Genomic DNA, 19,758 nt, shown 5'->3' on the forward strand with positions numbered 1-19,758 from the left:
GTATGCTAATATGCAAATCCCCAAACCTGAAAAGAGGACAGGGAAGGAGAGACTGGAGGAGAAATGAACCTTTTCAAACAAATGAATTCTAATGAAGCCTCCCACAAGACGTTTGGAGCCGCTCAGCGTTGTGAGAGAGAAGGCCCGGACTTCCCCACTGGAAAAGGACTCAGCCCAAACTCCTGAAAGGGAGGGGGAGAAAAACAAGAGAAGGGCCCTGGAGAAAGTGAGCCAGGGGGAAGAATGGTCCAGTAATGAGAGAGGGGGACCAGAGAGAGGGGGGAGGGAGTTGTGCTCTAGGTTGTATTCAGACGTAAGTATTTTTCTCATAAAAGACCAAACACAAACTTCCTCAGGGTTTCAGAGCTTCTTTATCAGACCCAAGTCTCTGTGTGTTTGGGTGTGTTACGCTATATGTGAAATATGCTGGATTCAAATTCAAAGTCTCAGGTAGGGTTGTAACAAAATTATCAGATTTAGGAGGTGTTTTCTTTATGAATAGTACACCGGTAATATAAACTTTAAAGATGTGCAATCGGGCGATCATTCGCTTTCCTGTCTAATAGGAGAATATGAATTGTGTTTCCGGGCACAAGACAACTGTGTTTTTTTACAATTTTATCATTGAAAGACAACTTTTCCAATCTTCTTATCGACTTATCTTTAAATGCCAAGGTTTTTAAACTATTGGAAAGGGAATAGACAATATAAGACCAAGCATCTTCAAAAAACGACTTGTGAATCCTTTTAGCGACAATTAGCTCTCAGTAACTTCCTAAACATAATGATTCAAACCTGGGATCTAGTTGGGTTACACTTACATTTATGGAATTGCGGCACGTCATACTTTGTGTTTGCCAGTCATTTCATGGGGAGTAGCCTAATGATTATTACCTTCACTATTCCTCATTGTAGAAGCCACATTAAGAAGCACTAACTTCTGCTGTTTTATTATTGATGCCAAACGTGTATGTTTATTGGATGCAAACATAAGAGGAGGAAAATGAGCACTGGAATTATTTTGAAAGGTGATATACATACATACAGAGATGCATATCAGTGAATCGTCATGCCTTCAACATGTTTCTATAACTTTTATCTGTACACCTCCCTCGTGTCAACTTTGTAATTTCCACACTTCTTTATCCCTGCAGCACTTCAGTCGTTCTGCCACCAGATGGCTACCCAGGTCAGCTATTATTATTTTTGAAAAAGTTTAACTTGAGAATGCTTGGAACTGGAAGACACCATGCCGGACCACAGACCTACAACACACTAATCCAGAAGGAAATAGGCCCCCTCCAACCTTCCCCCTAAACTCCGCATGTCTCGTGAGCATGCTCGTGTAATGCCCAACCCCACTCTCCGGCGTTACCCAGACAACCAAACGTTACCATGGAGACATGCAAACTAAAGGTTTGACTGAAGGGATGCTAAACGCGGAACATATAAAAGAAAAGTCACCTAGCTATCGTAAATAATGACTTTTGATAACATAATTTAGCCGGATACTGTAGTTGTTGAATAAATAATTGCACTTCTTCAGTTGTCATGTATTTCAGCTGGTGAGGACTTCACGGCTGTGCCTGTTAGCGGAGAGGTCATTAAGGTAAACTGCCGTTAAGCTAACTAGTTGCTAAAAGTTTGCTAGCTAACGTTTGTTACACCAATCTACAACATCCACAAATGATAAATACATTTCTACAGCCAACTACGAATATGAAAATAAACAATGTTGACTGAAATAGTTATTGTGAAAAAGGCAGTGGTGTAAACAAAGTAACTAAGTAGATGAAACAATTCAGAGGTATATCGTGTAGCCTACTGTTACTCCACTACATTTATTGAATACCTGTAGTTACTTTGCAGATTTTGATTAATGATGTGAAAATATAATAAGACTTTAGTTACACCTGGAGTAAATTCACAAGCTACCCTGCAGCATGTAAAGTAATGTAAACTAGCTGCACCTTTACCAGCTTTGATAATACTTAAATGTATCAATAATTATATACAAAACGCATCATATATATTTTTTCTGAAATGGGCCAATCTGCATGAGTACTTTAATTTTTATAATACTTTTGTACTTTTTCTTGAGTAACATTTTGATAGCAGGACTTTTACTTTTTGGAGAATATTCCTACACTCTGGTACTTCTACTTTTACTCAAGTACAATAATTAAGTAGTTCTTCTTCCACCTCTGGAAAAAAGTCACGAAACTTGGAAAAATGTATCGTTATGTCACTGCATTTCAGTTGTGTGCTCCTTGTGATAACAGGTGGAGAAAGCTTGGAAAGAAATGGATGACGAATACTTTAAAACCATCCGTCCGGTAAAGCTGGTTATTGGTTGGAATATTTTTTTCTTCTACTTCTGTGGGATAAACACAGATATTTTCCATCTAAATTAACCTTTTACATTATCTTTCTCTCTATCTTTTTCTCCCTGTACCCTTCCTTTAATCTCCTTTCACAGTTGTTTATCCAATGTGTGGCTTCTTCTGGAATAACCAGAGAGTCTTGGACAGAGGAAAATGAGCTGGCATTGGATCCATTTATTGTGGACACATCTCTCACAACCATGGTGGTCTACATGGGCGAGCATGACAAGCTGCATGTGGAATACTCCATGCCTGAAAAGGTATGGCACAATGTTCTTCTCACTTGTAATACTGTTAATTGTATTTAAAATGAACCATTGTCCAAGAGATCTCTTTTCCTGTACAGTATGTCTCATTCCAAAATCCAACTGCCTTACTGTGTTTTTCATCTCTTCAGGTGGCGCAGCCCTTGTCCTCTTTTAGCCGCATGGAAGGAACCATAATCACAGCTGAGACCTTTGATGCGGTGATACAGTTTAGCACAGCCCAGGGCGGTTCCAACCAGAAGGTTCTTCATGACATGACCTGTTTGCATGCCCCCTCAATTGCCCTCACCTCCTTCAGGGGAAGGAGCACCAAGGATGATTATACCAACGACATTCACTGCTATCTTGCTAGCATCACAGGTGGGTTCCTAAGTGGAGCAGAGAGAGAGACAGTTAAGACGATTAAATGACAAGTCACAAGATAACATAAATGCTGAAATGTTCACAAAGCCACATGCGCTCCAGTGTTACACTATTGTCTTTTGTTACAGATGATGTGTTTAAGAATGAGGGCTACACAGTTCTATACATCCCAATGGAAGGCCTACAGTGCAGCCCTGAGGTGGCGAGCAAAGACAAAAAGCTGGTGCAGAGAATGGAGGGTAAGATCCTGATACAGCTTGTGTGTTTGGGGGGGGGTTGGGGTGCCTTTCTTTTTTCACCCATCTCTGTGGAGTCTGTATCTAGGAGGTCACACCTGTTTCTGTTCAAAACAACATTGACTTTCCAACTCTTGAGATTATATGTAATGCTGTACTGGGCTCGCAGCCTCTTACTCACATCAGTCTAATTTTCCCATTGTTTTTTTCTACTCTTCTTCCACCAATAGTCTTTCTTTCTCAATGTCCTCGTCAACTCTCCTTCACATCCATTTCTCAGATTTGAACAATTCCTTCATCATATTCACATCCTTCCATCCTTTGCTGCATCTGTCCTTCTGTGTTTGTCTTATCCAGACTATTTATTTGTTCTCATATATTCAGTCATTTTATTTAAAATAAGGAGAAAACTTTCTACCTCTATTGACCTTTTCTTACACCTTTTCTCTCTGTTATTAGTTATTGTGATCCGCTGGACGGATCAGATCAAGGAGCTACTGAATGCAAAAGCAATAACGAATATGAAGAACAACTGCGGCCCTCTTGAGGAGATAGCCTTCTGGAAGAGTCGCTCTGCCAAGCTGTTGAACGTCAGCCAGCAGCTACAAAAGCCAGCGGTCAGGCACATCCAGAACATACTGAAGCTCTCCAAGTCTCTCTATGAACAGCGCTTCAGCAATCTGGCCAAGGAAATACAGGTACTACACATCTTGAATATCTTCATCAACTCTTACTCACTGACCAACAAGATATGTGTTCACTGGTTCTGCTATTTATTACAACATCAAAGGTGGGGTAGGTAAGTTTGAGAAACCGCCTCGAGATCGCTAGAATGTGAAAATACACAACCGGAGAAAATCTGCCACTTCCTTATAGAGCCCCTCCTCCAACACACAGGAACGCGCACATGACCAATGAGGGCACGAGATAAGTGTGTGCCCCGATGGAAGGCTGACAGGCAGGTAGGCCAACCAATCCGTTTAGCCGAGCCGGCTAAACGGATTGGTTGTACTTTTTACAGTATTACGGCTTCTACAGATTACATTTTTTAATGGATTTTTTGTCAAAGCACTTCAGATATTCATTGCTATCGGGATGTTAAGAGCATTCAATGAAATATAACAAAAAGTGTATCTCGAGCCGGTTTCTGAAACGTACCTACCCCACCTTTAACGCATCACTTTACCAACAATTGGAAAATGTTGCCATATTATCATCTTCACTTTGTGTGTTTGCCTAGGAATGCTCCCTGCAGGCCCAATCCAACCTGCTCTACCTGTCCATACTGAAGGAGCCGTGTGAAGAGCTTACCCAGCTCAAGCCTAGCCAAGTTGCTCCCAAGCTGCGACACATTGTCAGTCTCATTCGCATCATCTGGGTCAACTCCACAGACTACAACAGCAGCGAGAGGATCACTGGTCTATTCCGCAAGGTGCCTGCAGTTTACCGCATCACATCAATCATGAGTTCAACTTGTGAATCACCTAGTACTTACATATGTTTCTATTCTAGTAAGAGTCATTGTTACTGAAACCCACTTCCACTCATTCTGGGTGTTCACACATCAGTTACAACGCCCTGAGAGTGAATGCACTGCAATGCCTGATCACAGTTTTCATTACCTGAAGAGCTGGATGGTTTCACTTCAATTGCAAGCTGTGCATACACATTGCTCTCTCTTACATATTCGGTCTAATTATTTTGTAAGTGTTTGAGTGCATACATCTGCGGCTGTGGCTGATGCTACATTGATAACCTGTCTGATAGCAGTAAAACAAAAAAACATCCTTTTTTCCATGGCTGATGATGGACATTTTGTGAAGCTGAAAGTGACAACGTTTTTTTCTGTTGTGTTCCAGATGAGTAATGAGATCATCCACCTGTGCTCCAATAGCCTCTCTCTGGACAAGCTCTTTGGGGGCTATGTGTCATCGAGCAAGCAGAACCTCACAGACTGTATCCAGTGCTGCCTGGCCTGGAAGGACATTTACCTGCATGCCTCACAGGTTCACCAAAAGTAGGAGAATATCTCACATTTGTAGTGACTCTACGCTTTGTCATTAGGGTTAGAGCAGGGGTGTAAAACTCAATTTCATCGCGGGCCACATTAGCATTATGGTTGCACTCAAAGGGCCGGTTGTAACTATATAAATATACATATATAAATATATAATTATATAAAATAATGTATTATGTTACATTATTGCCTCTGAATTGGATTATTATCGGATAGAGTAATAACTAACTACGTCTGAAAGCAGAAGTCCAGGGCAAATAATTGCAAGTCTCTTCAGTGCGCATGTCACAAAACGAGATGCATTGTGGGAAATGTAGTTTATGGGCAACCTGCTTCTGTAAAGTGGCATGTTTATCGTATAATAAACGTATTATATTCTTTGCATGCTCTTGTGGGCCACATAAAATGAAGTCGAGGGCCGGATTTGGCCCCCGGGCCTTGAGTTTGACACCCCTGGGTTAGAGGCAGACACAACTTATATTTGTTAGATTTCAAATATTGTAACTTTACCTCTGCCTTTACATCAGGTATTCTCCAAAACGATGGGTCTTGGACCAAACCAGCATTTTTGTGGTGTTTGATGTCTCGATTCAGAGGTTCAAAGAGTTGCTTGAGGTAAATGTTCCACACACACACACACACACACACACACACACACACACACACACACACACACACGTCTTCAGAAACAAAATAACAATTCTACAAGCAATGTTTCTTCATTGAACATCTCTGTTACAGTATCTTTCTGCAAATGTTATGTCATGCTTGCTAAGGTTGAAAAAAAGGTATAAGTATTGTGAATGATTGCAGTGAGGTTGCATTGACACACATTACGCCACAATAGGAAATGTCCAATTGTATTATGTGTTGTCATTGCAATTTCAACAGATCTGAGACAAATGCAGTAATAGGGGTTAGCATTTGTGGACTTGCTTTTCTCATTTCTTTCCAATTCTCTGTGTGAGAATATGTATCTACCCTCTATCCCTGCTATTATTGAACAAGCTTTGTTGTGAATCAATTCTCCATAAATGAATGGTACAGTATATGACCTTGATTATTTCAAATCAACCGTGATTTCACAATGCCTTGTACACACTTCTTGGATATCATTTTCTCTTGCTTTGTGCAGGTATGTGACTGCCAGTATCAGTTTGCCCGTTGGGAAGATGGTCAGCAGAGGCCCCTGCCGTGCTTCAGCGGTTGCCAGGGACCAGAGTTCACCCACTCCCTCCTGGAGATAGAGGGCAACTTCCACCAGGGCCTGAAGAACCTGCACTCTCTTGAACAGGGCGTCCTTGATGTCGAGAGCTCCACATGGGGCAATGCATTCAAAAAGTAGGACTAAGTTTAATTTGATGAAAGTATAGGCTGCAAATCTTATTCAAATCTCTTAACACAAACAAACATTTGCATAATTTTGATAACCTGGTGATGTGTTCCTGCACGTGTGTGCTTGTTCACACAGGTTTCGTGCGTTGGTGAAGGATCTGGAAATGTTAAAGCAGAACCTGATCAAATCAGTGTTCAAGACGGTGACCACAGTGGAGGAAGGAATTCGGCTACTTGACATTTTTAGGCCAATGTCTACTCGAGAGGTGTGTATCTCACAAACACACACGTACATTCACTCAATTCACTTTTAAACCACCAAACATATATCAATACATTAACACTTGTGATCACCTTATATTAATGAAACCTTTGAAAATAACTATACGGGGTTATTGTCGGTTTTTTACTCTTGTGTAATTCGTGTACTCATTCACTTCCATCTACCCAGGCCATTAAGCGGACAACAGAAGAGAAGATGGAGCAAGTGTACAGCATCTTTCGCAAGGAGCTCAAAATGGCCAACAAGGAGCTGAATCAGAGGACGAGGACGTATCCTGACCACATGGCCCGGATGGCAGGCGAGGCCCACTGGGTGAGGGCCCTCAAGCAACGCTTAGAGATACCCATGGAGGTGAGTTCATTATACTAATCTATTCCCTTTTCTACTTGTACTCAACCGTTCCTTCCACCACCATAAGCAGGATGCAAAGTAAAGATGTTTGGGTGAACTGTAACCATGTGCTCACTATTAACAGACGGTATTAATCTCTCCTTCTGGAGCTTCTTCCTTGACTTTTCTTCTCATTTGTCCTCTTTCGTTCCCCTCCAGGTGCTTCAGAAGGCCCACTTCATGCCTGAGTCAAACAGCCGCAAGCATGTCGTTTTAACCAATGCCCAGATGGTTCAGGTTTTTGACGAGAGGATGAGGAAGAACTTCAGCGCGTGGAGCCAGAACCTGGATACACTGTACCTCAAGAGACTGGAGCAGCCACTCCTGCTGCGCTGCAAGGACAAGACCGCCAAGCTGGAGGTCAACTTTGACAAGTGTGTGAAACAAGCAGCACTTACACACAACACCAGTCATTCATTTTTAAATATACATTCAGTGTCTTAAGTACTGATGCTAATACACTCTCTGACATGCTCATACACAATATATATTCATTTTAAGGCTAAATGTTTACATACGTGACCTCTTAATTCATTTAGTTTTTTTCTGTGTGTTTTCTTGTCCAGCAACCTGTTACTCCTGTTCTCTGAGATCCACTACTGGGATCGACTGAAGTTTGAGATCCCCCAGTGTGTGTCTGACATTTACCAGGACAGGGAGGAACTCCGAGGCCTGAGGGAGAGAGCACTGATGCTGACCAGGGACTACAACAGGTCTGAGACACACACACACACACACACACACACACACACACACACACACACACACACACACACACACACACACACACACACACACACACACACACACACACACACACACACACAGAGAAGAGGACGAAAACATGAATTAACGGAACAATTGATGTATGATATCAGGGGCCTGATGTATCGTCATATTGTAAACATCAGAAATTATTCGAAGGGACTGTGCCTACCACAAACCTGATATAGTTTAGTCTATCAAATATATATATATATTAGGGCTGTCAGTCGTTTTAAATTATTTAATCGCATGATGTCCAAAGTTGGTGATTAATCATTTTGTATCTGTTCTAAATGTACCTTAGAGGAATATTTTTCAAGTTTTTAATACTCTTATCAACATATGAGTGGACAAATATGCTTTATGCAAATGTTTGTTTATTATCATTGTAACAATGAGAAATATTCTCCTGAATATTTTCAATACAACAACCTCTCCCTCTCTCTTACACTCTCTCCCAACCCTGTCTACTTCTCTGCTCTGAGCCAGTTACTCAAACAGACAAGCCTGTTTACAGTTGTCGGCGAAATGCCGCTCCTCTGTCTTCATAACAGTCAAAGCATGAGACTGAAGTTCCCACCTAGGGTCAAAATAATGCGCTGTGATGTGCAGTCGACATGTTGGATCCGAATTATCTCACACAGCCCCTCGTCCTCCACAATGTTAATTGTCCTGCAAGCTGTAGCCACCGCCACACATTTAGCTATCGCTGTTGAAAGCTTGCTGCTCGTAGACGCCGTGTCCAGGCGTCTCTCCGGCAAACTTTCAAGCGTGGTCTGCCGCAAGCGAGCGGCAGGAGCGGGGCTGCAGCATCAGCTGTGTGCTTGGTTTGCTGTTTAAAACACCTTTTTTGTATCCATATCTCTCGCTAGAATCTCCCACCATCCAACTAACAACAACAACAACAACGTCAAGCCTTTGGGCTCTGAAACTACGGGCCGGGCCGAGGACAAATAAACATGCGTTAATCGCACGTTAAAATAATTAGTGGCACCTTAACGCGTTAACTTGACAGCCCTAATATATATATTGGGTTTTTTTACCAAGCTTTTTAATTTTAAGTTCTTAGCTGGTAATATAGGATATACAATAATTAAAAATGAAAACACATTCAATCCAAATTCACACAAAATCTCAGCAGTTGTCTGTCTGTAGTTGTTAACTGTGTGTGTGTGTGTGTGTGTGTGTGTGTGTGTGTGTGTGTGTGTGTGTGTGTGTGTGTGTGTGTGTGTGTGTGTGTGTGTGTGTGTGTGTGTGTGTGTGTGTGTGTGTGTGTGTGTGTGTGTGTGTGTGTGTGTGTGTGTGTGTGTGCGTGTATCAGGGTCATTGGGATGCTGTCTCCTGATGAGATAGGTCTGTTTCGCGAGCGGATTCGTTTCCTTGATAAGAAAATTCAGCCGGGGCTGACCAAGCTCGAGTGGTTTTCTAAAGGGGCTTCTAATATCTTCATCCGGGAAGGTCTCCAGCACGTGAACAAGGTAGGAACACAAGGTTTACGCATAACTGATATAGCCACCTTACTGTAATAAATACTGTCTGTTTGGATTCACAATGACAAAAGTGGATAAAAGTACCTCAAAGTATCCTCAACAGATGTGGATCATATTCTTGGATAGTGGTGTTTAGTCACTGATAAACTCCTCTCCTCTTCTCTCATCTTAATCACACGATAGGTTCAGTTGTTGGTTGATGGATACAAACTATCCAACCTATCCATCTCCAACCTCTGTTGCCAAATCAGCGAAACCTTGCTGGTTAAGCTGGATGGAAAGACTGTGTTCAGGTAACACTCACTTCCTCATTGCATGGGATGCCTAACAGAGTAAAACACACAATAGAGAAAGGTACAGATATTGTTCATCATGTTTTTAGTCACTTCCTACAAAATGGTTCCTACAATTTATATTGTGTGTATGTATTTAAAATGCAAATTCATGAACTACTGTAAACATTGGGTAAAGTTGTTTTTATGAGTTGATTTTAAACATGACACCCCTTCATTTTATTCATCGTATTCATTCATCCTTAAACTCAGCGTTGTCATGTGGATGTTGTCTATGCTGTCATTCTTTGAAATCCCCTTTACTTTAGTTCCAATATCGAGCTAAATATGTTGAAACAGGCCATACTATATTACTGACAAATCATTCATACATTGTCACCACTTTTGTGATGCACATGGTTTTTCTGTGTTGGTTGAGTCTTGGGTGTTTCTCCTGCAATTCTAAGGAACCTGGAGTTTGAGGATGACCAGAAGAAACACCAGCAGATCCAACTCCAAACACTGCGCTCAGCACACCAGGATATTGCTGAAATCATGTCTCACAGCACCTTCTCCAATGATGGGCCTGAGGTGTGTGCTCTTTCTCCTTCACTACTGGCGTTATTCTTCCTGCACTGTTAGGAAATAGTTGGAACACTGTAACATGTATACGATTATTATGTTGTGCTTCTTCTATGTGAGAAAATAATGTTTGTATGCTAGGTGTAGGCATAAGCCAACATGATAATGATGCAAGATGTGTTAACTTGAAACTGTTAAGTTGTAGCTCAGCTCTTTTTCTGAAGGTGATGTTTAAATCAACACAACATTTTGAAAAATGTTTGCATGAAAACTCAATCACAACAAGCAAGAGAGCAAACACTTCATTCTGCCTCTTTATCATTAAAGGTGGGGGTAGGTAAGTTTGAGAAACCGGCTCGAGATCGCTAGAATTTGAAAATACACAACCGGAGAAAATCTGCCACTTCCTTATAGAGCCCCTCCTCCAACACACACGAACGCACACATGACCAATGAGGGCACGAGATGTGTGCCCCGATGGAAGGCTGACAGGCAGGTAGGCCATCCAATCGGATTGGTTGTACTCTTTACAGATGACATTTTTTTATGGATTTTTTGTCAAAGCACTTAAGATATTCATTGCTATCGGGATGTTAAGAGCATTCCATGGAATATAACAAAAAGTGTATCTCGAGCCGGTTTCTGAAACTTACCTACCCCACCTTTATGTCAAATCTCTTTCTGTTCGTATCGACAGCGAGACGTCCATGTTTTATTTGATATCATGTACAGCAAACATACAAATGTGCAGTCCCATGTCATGTTTGTACCATGGTGTTTAAGGTCGAGGCGCACTGGGCGATCTATATAGAGAAGGTGGATCACATGGTAGAAGAAGCTCTAAGGAGCAACATCAAGAACTCCATGAAGAAGCTCTCCAGGGCCATCAATGGAGACAACAAGACCTCGCCTAATCCCTTGTTCAAAGTCATGGTAGCAATGCGCCAGGCAACTCCCACAAGTACACCGAAGGTACCATCAAACCCCTATTTATCTGTTTAAGTGCTATGGAAATATCAAAATGTATGTTGGGGTAGTTCTCTTTATGCTGACCTGCGTGGGTTTTGACAGGTCGAGATCTCCCCTACGCTCCCAAAGCTCTCTCAGATCGTGAACATTATGCCTCAGCTCATCAACACCATCTCAGAATTTAAACGACTGTCTGAAGTTCTCTCCGGCAAGCAGCCAGAGGGGAATCCCATACACATCAACATAGGTTAGAGCAACGTTTTTTTAATTTCCAAAAAGAGTACCACTGTGAATATCTGATCTGTTTTTACTGTGTGCTAAGAATAATGTAGACCCGAAAGTGCTTCTTCTCCCGTCTCCGTTGTCACCCTTGCCATCTTCAATCCTTTCAGGGGTGTCAAACTCAAGGCCCGGGGGCCAAATCCGGCCCTCGACTTCATTTTATGTGGCCCGCAAGAGCTTGCAAAGAATATAATACGTTTATTATACGGTTACGTGCCACTTTACAGAAGCAGGTTGCCCATAAACTACATGTCCCACAATGCATCTCGTTTTGTGACATGCGCACTGAAGAGACTTGCAATTATTTGCTCTGGACTTCTGCTTTCAAACGTAGTTAGTTATTACCCTATCCGATAATAATCCAATTCAGAGGCAATAATGTAACATAATACATTATTTTATATAATTATATATTTATAATATATATGTATATTTTATTTATATAGTTACAACCGGCCCTTTGAGTGCAACCATAATGCTAATGTGGCCCGCGATGAAATTGAGTTTTACACCCCTGCTTTAGAGCAAGACGAGGAGATAAAGAAGATTCAGGCTGCAGTCGCCACAGGGATGACAGCCAATGCCAGCAACCTGCAGATCTATCTAAAGACTTGGGACAGATACAGGGATATCTGGGAGAACAACCAGGATTCCTTTATACAACGCTACAAGAGGCTAAACCCACCAGTCACTACTTTTGATGCTGATATACACAGGCAGGAACATCCTTCTTTGATTGTTCATTTCTATGCATCCTTTGATACTCCCAGCATTGGACTACATTGTGAGTTGTTGTCTCGGTTTACCCCCAGGTACACAGAAAAGGCCAACAGTGTTCAGCAGGAAGAGACGGTGTTGACCATCCGGTTTGTCATGCTGGACTGTTCCCCTCTCAAGTCCTCCTTGGCGCAGCTCTGCAGCCAGTGGCAAACCAAGTTCACTCAGCTGCTCAGCCACATGGCGAGCACCCGCCTCAAAGAACTTCATGGCTCCATGCAGGACAATGCCAACAGGTGGGGAGTCAATGGAGAGGGGTTTATATTGGACTCATTTGGAAGTGTTTAGTACAGAGAGTAGGGGTGACAGGTGAAGAGGGAGAGAGATCTAACAAGTCCTAGGCAAGACTATTTATTGATTTGACCTTAAGTGATGTTTTCAGTCATTAAGGGAAGATCAGAATCAGAATCCGGATAATTGCGTAGTCGTTTTTCACATACAAGGACTCGATGTATTGTATTAGTGCAAAACGTAAACCTAGTAGGACAAATTTAAAATAAAACAAGAACAGTCAATATAGAATAGGTAAGAAATGAAACAGAACAAAAAATATGTATGAAGATAAATAATATAGAATTGAAGAAAACTTTTTTTTTTCATTTTTGAGGATAAATAGAAGACGAGATTGGAAAGCCAAGGGGGAAATGTTGATCCTGTAAACATTTGGAAAATATATACTGTGCTTAAAGTGGTATGATTCTTTGTTGTGATATTTCTATGTGTGTGTTTAGGCTGAAAACACCTCCTCAGACACTGGCAGAGCTCAGTGGGAACCTGAAGCTGTTGGAGACTCTTCAGGGCAACCTGGCCAAGACCGAGGCTCAGATTCCTCTCATCCACGAACAGTTTGCTATCCTGGACAAATATGAGGTCCCAGTGGAACAGGCTGTAAGCACATTGCTGATACAGAGAGAAAGGACTAAGAAATGTGTATAGTGTTAACCTCCCCTGAAGTCATACGAACGAACACTACATGTGTTGGTGACCCACAGGTGCAGCAGTTGCATGCGATGCTGAACGAGGACTGGGTGTGGTTCCAGCAGGTGTTGATTGACAGTGACATCCTGCTGCAGAAGGACAAGGAGAAGTTTAAGAACACCCTCCTCCTCTCCTCTGAGGAGCTCAAGAAGAAGACCCAGAGCACTATGGAGGAGTTCAACAGCACAGGTCACACACACACACACACACACACACACACACACACACACACACACACACACACACACACACACACACACACACACACACACACACACACACACACACACACGCACACTCTTACTCCCTCTTTTAACACACACATATGATATAGCTGAAAGGTAGTATTCAGTAGGCATTGTATAATAGTGTGTGGAAATTTAAATCTGTATGTTTTTCTGTTTTTAATGGGTTATTGATCTCATTTCATTTGAATTGTTCATATCCAGGTCCATTTGACAGTTCCCTCAGCACGGAGTCTGCCTTAAACCAAGTAGCCGAGCATCACACCCAACTGGAGGCTCTGAAACAGGAAGAGATCACCCTCATTGAAGGGCTGAACTTCTTTAAAATTGAACAGCCCCCCTCCAAGAAGATCCGGGCGCTCGAAAAGGTCCGACAAAGCACTTACCTCATAGCCCTTATATACTTATAAACGAGCTAATACAGTTATGTGGGAATTGTGTGGTTGAGATCAACTGGCTTAGCATAAGTGAGTTAGCATTCTTTAGACCAGGGGTGTAAAACTCAATTTCATCGCGGGCCACATTAGCATTATGGTTGCACTCAAAGGGCCGGTTGTAACTGTATAAATATACATATATAAATATATAATTATATAAAATAATGTATTATGTTACATTATTGCCTCTGAATTGGATTATTATCGGATAGGGTAATAACTAACGTTTGAAAGCAGAAGTCCAGGGCAAATAATTGCAAGTCTCTTCATTGCGCATGTCACAAAACAAGATGCATTGTGGGAAATGTAGTTTATGGGCAACCTGCTTCTGTAAAGTGGCATGTAACCGTATAATAAACGTATTATATTCTTTGCATGCTCTTGCGGGCCACATAAAATGAAGTCGAGGGCCGGATTTGGCCCCCGGGCCTTGAGTTTGACACCCCTGCTTTAGACGGTAATTGATAGTACAGTATATGCTCTTATGGAATGCCATTAAAGGAATTTTGCAAATGCGTAATGTAGGCTGCCCACTGCTCCTGGTACTAGACTCCTGGTACTAGGATGGGTTAAAAGCAGAGAACACATGTCACTGTGTGTACTGTGTGCTCTGCATGTGTGACCATTACAGAGGGTTTCATCCCTCATTAGAATTATGTACATGATTATATATCGACCGTTTGTGTGTTTAAATGGATGTTTGTACAGGACATAGAACACCTGCAGCAGGTCTGGGAGATCACAAAGGAGTGGAACGCCAACTGGAACATCTGGAAGGTCGGTCAGTTTGCCACCCTGCGGACGGAGAACATGGAGAGCACAGCACAGGACATGTTCAAAATACTCCACAAACTCCAGAGAGAACTAAAGGTCAGTCTTATGGCTTGTTAACAGCTGCAGGTGAGCTACGACACTCACGGTTTAGCTATGATATATTATCTGTGTCCGTTAAGAGATGTACCTTAATGCACTGATGCCCAAACAACACATGTAATCAGTACTGCACTATCTAAGTGCACTTGACATTGTTTCACTTCAAAGGAAACTGACTAATGCCTTGTGTTTACAATGAACAGACTCCTTTTACAATGACAGCTAAACCATGATATCCCTCCTCTCAGGACACACTGCAAAATGCAGCAGTTCTAACATAAATATGACACAGTAGAGACGACCTGATCTTTGTCTGCCTGCAGGGTAAGGAGTGGGACATTGTGGATTTCACCAAGAATAAGATAGACCAGTTTAAGAGGATCATCCCTCTCATTGCTGATCTGAGGAACCCAGCCATGAGAGACAGGTATTGACTTAAATAATCGACATGTGTTTCCTTGTCATTAAAGTATAGTTCGGAACTAGTGTCTTGTTTGTGAAGTGTCTTACCTGGGAGGTGGTAGCTTTCTTTACTTTACTTTGCTGACTTACTGGGCAAATGACCCTGCTCTCAATGCCACCTTTCTTTCAGGCACTGGAAGCAGATCTGCGACGAGCTGCAGTGCTCCTTTGACCAAACCAGCACTGAATTCACCTTGGAGAAGATCATATCTCTGGGCCTGGACAGGTATACTGAGAAGATCTGTGAGATCTCTGGAGCCTCCAGCAAGGAACTCTCCATAGAACAGGTCCAGTCACTTCCTCGAGTCTACACTGATGCTCAGTGGGCAGATGTGTAGCTTCTCTCGCCTCTGGTCATTGTACCCATGAACAAAATCTCATAAATATCTTTCTTAAGAGGGTATCATATTATTCTAGTCTGTATACATACTTCCAAAGTGCAAGACTACAAAGAATGATTGTATAAAAAGAGAATTGAGAAACATTTTTAGATTTATGTTGAAAAATGAAAAGATTCGAAAGGACCTCTGTGTGTGTCCTGTATGCTAACATTACTCTTTGTGTTTGACAATGAAGAGCCTGGAGGACATTATCAAGACCTGGACGGACACACTCTTGGACATCACACCTTACAAAGACAAAGGCCACTTTCGGCTGATGTGAGAAAGCAAGCCTTGAACGGTTAAAGCAGCTGTTACTGTAACCCTGGCTGATGCACTCCATGTATATAATGGGGATAGATTTGTGTCTTCATGATGTCTTATTCACATGCATCATTAGATCCCACAGCTCGGTACAACTGCCATCTGGTGATGTATCAATCTGGCGTTTACAGTAATGCCTCTGTAGCATGGCTGTATAGTGGAGAGCATATGTGGCCAGATTGATACATATTTTAACAGCCATGTTGGAGGAGTCAGAATAAAATGGGAGTTGGTTTGTCGTTAGAGAAGAGAAGGAAGAATGACAGGACAGCAGAGGCCATCTGTTGCATATACAAATGACTCTAGTCAGATCTCAGACACAGTTTTATTAGCAACCAAAGAAATTGCCACTGATTTGAAGGAGGGGGGAGACTACTGTCTGCCACTCACCCACAGTCAAACACATGAAACTGTGAGGTTGTAATGCAAAAAGAGAAAATTAAGGATATGTGAAAGGTACTGAAAATGAAACCTACTAAACGTGTACTGTATAGATTACTGTTTTATTCACCAAAAGTCTGAACCAAACCTAATGAAATATGACTAATGCTGGAGTATTTTTTTTGAGCACAGTATTATTATAAAAAAAACCTAATGACAATCAAGTTACTGAGAAACTGCATTACATCAACCTTAACTGTACCTTGTACATAATAAACGTAACTTCTGCTCGTTCACCATTGGAATCCATTTCAAGCAATCTTCAGCAGCCATAATTGTCCCTCTTGGTCTCTCGCAGGGGCACAGAGGAGGTTTTCCAGGCCTTGGATGACAACATGGTCATTCTGTCAACAATGAAAGCTTCTCGCTTTGTCAAAGCCTTCGAGCGGGAGGTGGACAGCTGGGAGCGGCGGCTGTCACAGGTGCTGGAAGTCATCGAGATGATCCTCACGGTGCAGCGTCAGTGGATTTATCTGGAGGTTTGGGAAGCACTCACATACTCTACTGTGTTAAATGATTCATTCCTTTCCAGGGGTATTCCCATCATCTGTCAAAGCACACATTTATCATCTGTTGTGGTCTTAGTGGAGAGTTTGAGCACTCTTTCTCTGTCTCTCCTCCCTCCAGAACATTTTCCAAGGTAAGGACATCAGGGAGCAGCTGCCTTGTGAGTGCGAAGAGTTCGAAGAGGTTAGTTCTAGTTGGGAGACCATCATGGGCCGACTCCACACGGATAACAACGCCTTGCAGGGGACACACCACGCCGGTACGACAACATGGACATGGATTCACACCATCTGACAGATAAATACAATTATATTTAGAGCGTAGTCTTCAACTAGCTTCCCCTCTCTGACTTCCAGGCTTGCCGGAGAAGCTGTCAGAGATGAGTGTGAAGCTGGAGGAGATCCAGAAGGCCCTGGACATGTACCTGGAGACCAAGAGGCAGATCTTCCCACGGTTTTACTTCCTGTCCAACGATGATTTACTGGAGATCCTGGGGCAGTCACAGAACCCAGAAGCCATGCAGCCCCACATGAAGAAGTGTTTCGACAACATCAAGAGCCTGAAGATTGACAAGGCAGGGATCACAAAAACAATGACAAAATACACATACATACTTATTCTAAGAAAGATTAATTTAAGGCCATTAAGTCGCAGTTAGATTTACACTGCCTGTGTTTATTAACATAGTCACTTTGGTACAACATCCAAGAAGGCTTTTATGTAAGCTAAATTATTATTTTTATGGAAATTATTTAATTGTCAAGCATATTTAAAATGCTTGGTTATTGTCAATGTTTTCTTACTGCACCCTTAGTATTCCCTTTGCATTAGGAGGTCATATGAGAACTACTTATTCTCCACATATTTTTAAGATGAGATTATTAAATGCACGATGGTTTGTTATATTTTGTTCTGGGGACAATGTACAGCTACTATTAGAAGAGATCACAGCTGAAATATGCAAACTAAAGTTATGGCTAAACAGTAATAAGTTATCATTAAACATGAATAAAACAACATTAATCATATTTGGAAATAGCAATATACTAGCATCCATTAAGATAGATGGGATTTTCATTGAGAGAGTTAAAGAACATAAATTCCTTGGAATCACAATTGATGAGAAACTGAGCTGGAAACCACACATAAAACATATTCATTCCAAAGTCTCAAGAAGTATTGCAATTTTAAACAAGGCAAAACAGATTCTTGATCAAAATTCCCTCTACATTCTTTACTGTTCATTGGTGTTACCTTATTTAAGTTACTGTGCAGAGGTTTGGGGCAGTAATTATAAAACTACAACACAATCCCTGTTTATTTTACAAAAAAGAGCAATAAGACTTATTACAAATGTCGGCTATAGGGATCATACAAACCCATTATTCTTAGAGCTAAAATTATTAAAACTGTCAGATCTTGTTGAATTCCAAAGTGCACAAATCATGTTTAAGGCAAAAAACTTTCAATTACCTGAGAATATTCAGACATTGTTCAATGAAAGACAAGGGAATTATAATTTACGTGGTTCATTTACATTCACTAATGTTAGGGTGCGCACAACAAAGAGAAGTTTTTGTGTTTCTGTTTGTGGGGTGAAGATCTGGAACAATCTGAGTGAGGAGCTAAAGGGATGTCCAAACATCAAACTATTTAAAAAGAGGTATAAAGACACAATTCTCACAAGGTACAGGGAGGAAACTGCTAAACCATAACTGTTATGTTCTTGTTTTGTATTCAATTTATGAATTTATGTTTATGAATTTGTGTATACATAAGTATATATATATATTTATAAATATATAGAGACAATTCTTTTAACTGGCCTGTATATATTATATGAATGATTATATGAATTATTCAAGGTTAAGGTATTCATTTATATTGTATGTTAACGTATATTAAGATGTAAAAAAAAAAAGTAAAAACAAAAGGGAGAAGGGGTCGGATTAAATAAGTGTAAACTTCTTCCGACCCCTTTTCGGACGTGTAATTAGCTAAAGTTTTGTTGTTTATTGTTATCAGACAATAATACTACAGATTATTCAATTATTATTTAAATATTTCGTTTAGTTATTGCATTCATTTGTATAGTACTGTATCATGTCTGTATCATCTTTTGTTTCATTTGTATTTTCTTTGGTTTTACACGCTCGAAAAAAATAAATAAACTAAACTAAACTTATATCATGTTGCATTGTGTTTCTTCTATAGATAAATAGACCACTGGCCCTCGGGATGTCGTCTGCTGATGGGGAGTTCATCAGCTTCTTTGCAACAGTATATCTGGACAAACCTGTGGAGGTACAGCAGTGATGATCGATGTCATGATCGTGTTGATACGAGTGTTCAGTTGATAGAGGTGTAGTCATGATAGCATCGGTGCTAATGTGTACAATACAGAGAGTTGTGAGAGATGTCAGCACCATTTTGTTCTGTGGTTATGCAGGTTTGGCTGTGTGATGTTGAGTTAAACATGCGTGATACACTGAAGGATTATCTGAGCGGCTGCCTTGTGTCTCTGAAGAAGATGTCAGGACAGAGAGACAAATGGGTCAGAGACTGGCCGGGACAGGTACATTTTACTTTGTCTTTTCTCTCTATAACGGCCCATTGTGGTTTTGCAAGTTCACCCACCGGACAGACTGACACTAATTCAGTGACATGCTCTTGATTCACTAAATTGAATAGCTGTGTCTT

At 41.2% G+C, this 19,758-nt stretch overlaps 1 protein-coding gene across 1 annotated transcript in view; it reads left to right on the forward strand.

Annotated features, from left to right (window-relative positions):
* The first annotated feature begins 1,499 nt into the window (after nt 1-1,499).
* Nucleotides 1,500-19,758, forward strand: part of dnah2 (dynein, axonemal, heavy chain 2) — a 41,747-nt gene continuing 23,488 nt past the window's right edge. Inside the window, exons 1-33 of the mRNA XM_034105785.1 lie at nt 1,500-1,609; nt 2,283-2,336; nt 2,480-2,644; nt 2,782-3,010; nt 3,142-3,252; nt 3,709-3,947; nt 4,490-4,681; nt 5,109-5,266; nt 5,794-5,881; nt 6,402-6,607; nt 6,738-6,867; nt 7,053-7,235; nt 7,434-7,648; nt 7,841-7,987; nt 9,361-9,517; nt 9,713-9,822; nt 10,269-10,392; nt 11,167-11,355; nt 11,455-11,599; nt 12,158-12,350; nt 12,447-12,647; nt 13,143-13,299; nt 13,404-13,578; nt 13,839-14,002; nt 14,780-14,941; nt 15,268-15,371; nt 15,537-15,693; nt 15,983-16,065; nt 16,850-17,030; nt 17,179-17,317; nt 17,415-17,632; nt 19,273-19,362; nt 19,508-19,633. Coding sequence (XP_033961676.1) covers nt 2,304-2,336; nt 2,480-2,644; nt 2,782-3,010; nt 3,142-3,252; nt 3,709-3,947; nt 4,490-4,681; nt 5,109-5,266; nt 5,794-5,881; nt 6,402-6,607; nt 6,738-6,867; nt 7,053-7,235; nt 7,434-7,648; nt 7,841-7,987; nt 9,361-9,517; nt 9,713-9,822; nt 10,269-10,392; nt 11,167-11,355; nt 11,455-11,599; nt 12,158-12,350; nt 12,447-12,647; nt 13,143-13,299; nt 13,404-13,578; nt 13,839-14,002; nt 14,780-14,941; nt 15,268-15,371; nt 15,537-15,693; nt 15,983-16,065; nt 16,850-17,030; nt 17,179-17,317; nt 17,415-17,632; nt 19,273-19,362; nt 19,508-19,633 — 4,971 coding nt within the window. The 5' untranslated portion in view covers nt 1,500-1,609; nt 2,283-2,303. The remainder of the gene's footprint in view (nt 1,610-2,282; nt 2,337-2,479; nt 2,645-2,781; nt 3,011-3,141; nt 3,253-3,708; nt 3,948-4,489; nt 4,682-5,108; nt 5,267-5,793; nt 5,882-6,401; nt 6,608-6,737; nt 6,868-7,052; nt 7,236-7,433; nt 7,649-7,840; nt 7,988-9,360; nt 9,518-9,712; nt 9,823-10,268; nt 10,393-11,166; nt 11,356-11,454; nt 11,600-12,157; nt 12,351-12,446; nt 12,648-13,142; nt 13,300-13,403; nt 13,579-13,838; nt 14,003-14,779; nt 14,942-15,267; nt 15,372-15,536; nt 15,694-15,982; nt 16,066-16,849; nt 17,031-17,178; nt 17,318-17,414; nt 17,633-19,272; nt 19,363-19,507; nt 19,634-19,758) is intronic.

Source organism: Pseudochaenichthys georgianus, chromosome 18 (genome assembly GCF_902827115.2).
Source record: "Pseudochaenichthys georgianus chromosome 18, fPseGeo1.2, whole genome shotgun sequence".
In the NCBI taxonomy this organism is placed as follows: domain Eukaryota; kingdom Metazoa; phylum Chordata; class Actinopteri; order Perciformes; family Channichthyidae; genus Pseudochaenichthys; species Pseudochaenichthys georgianus.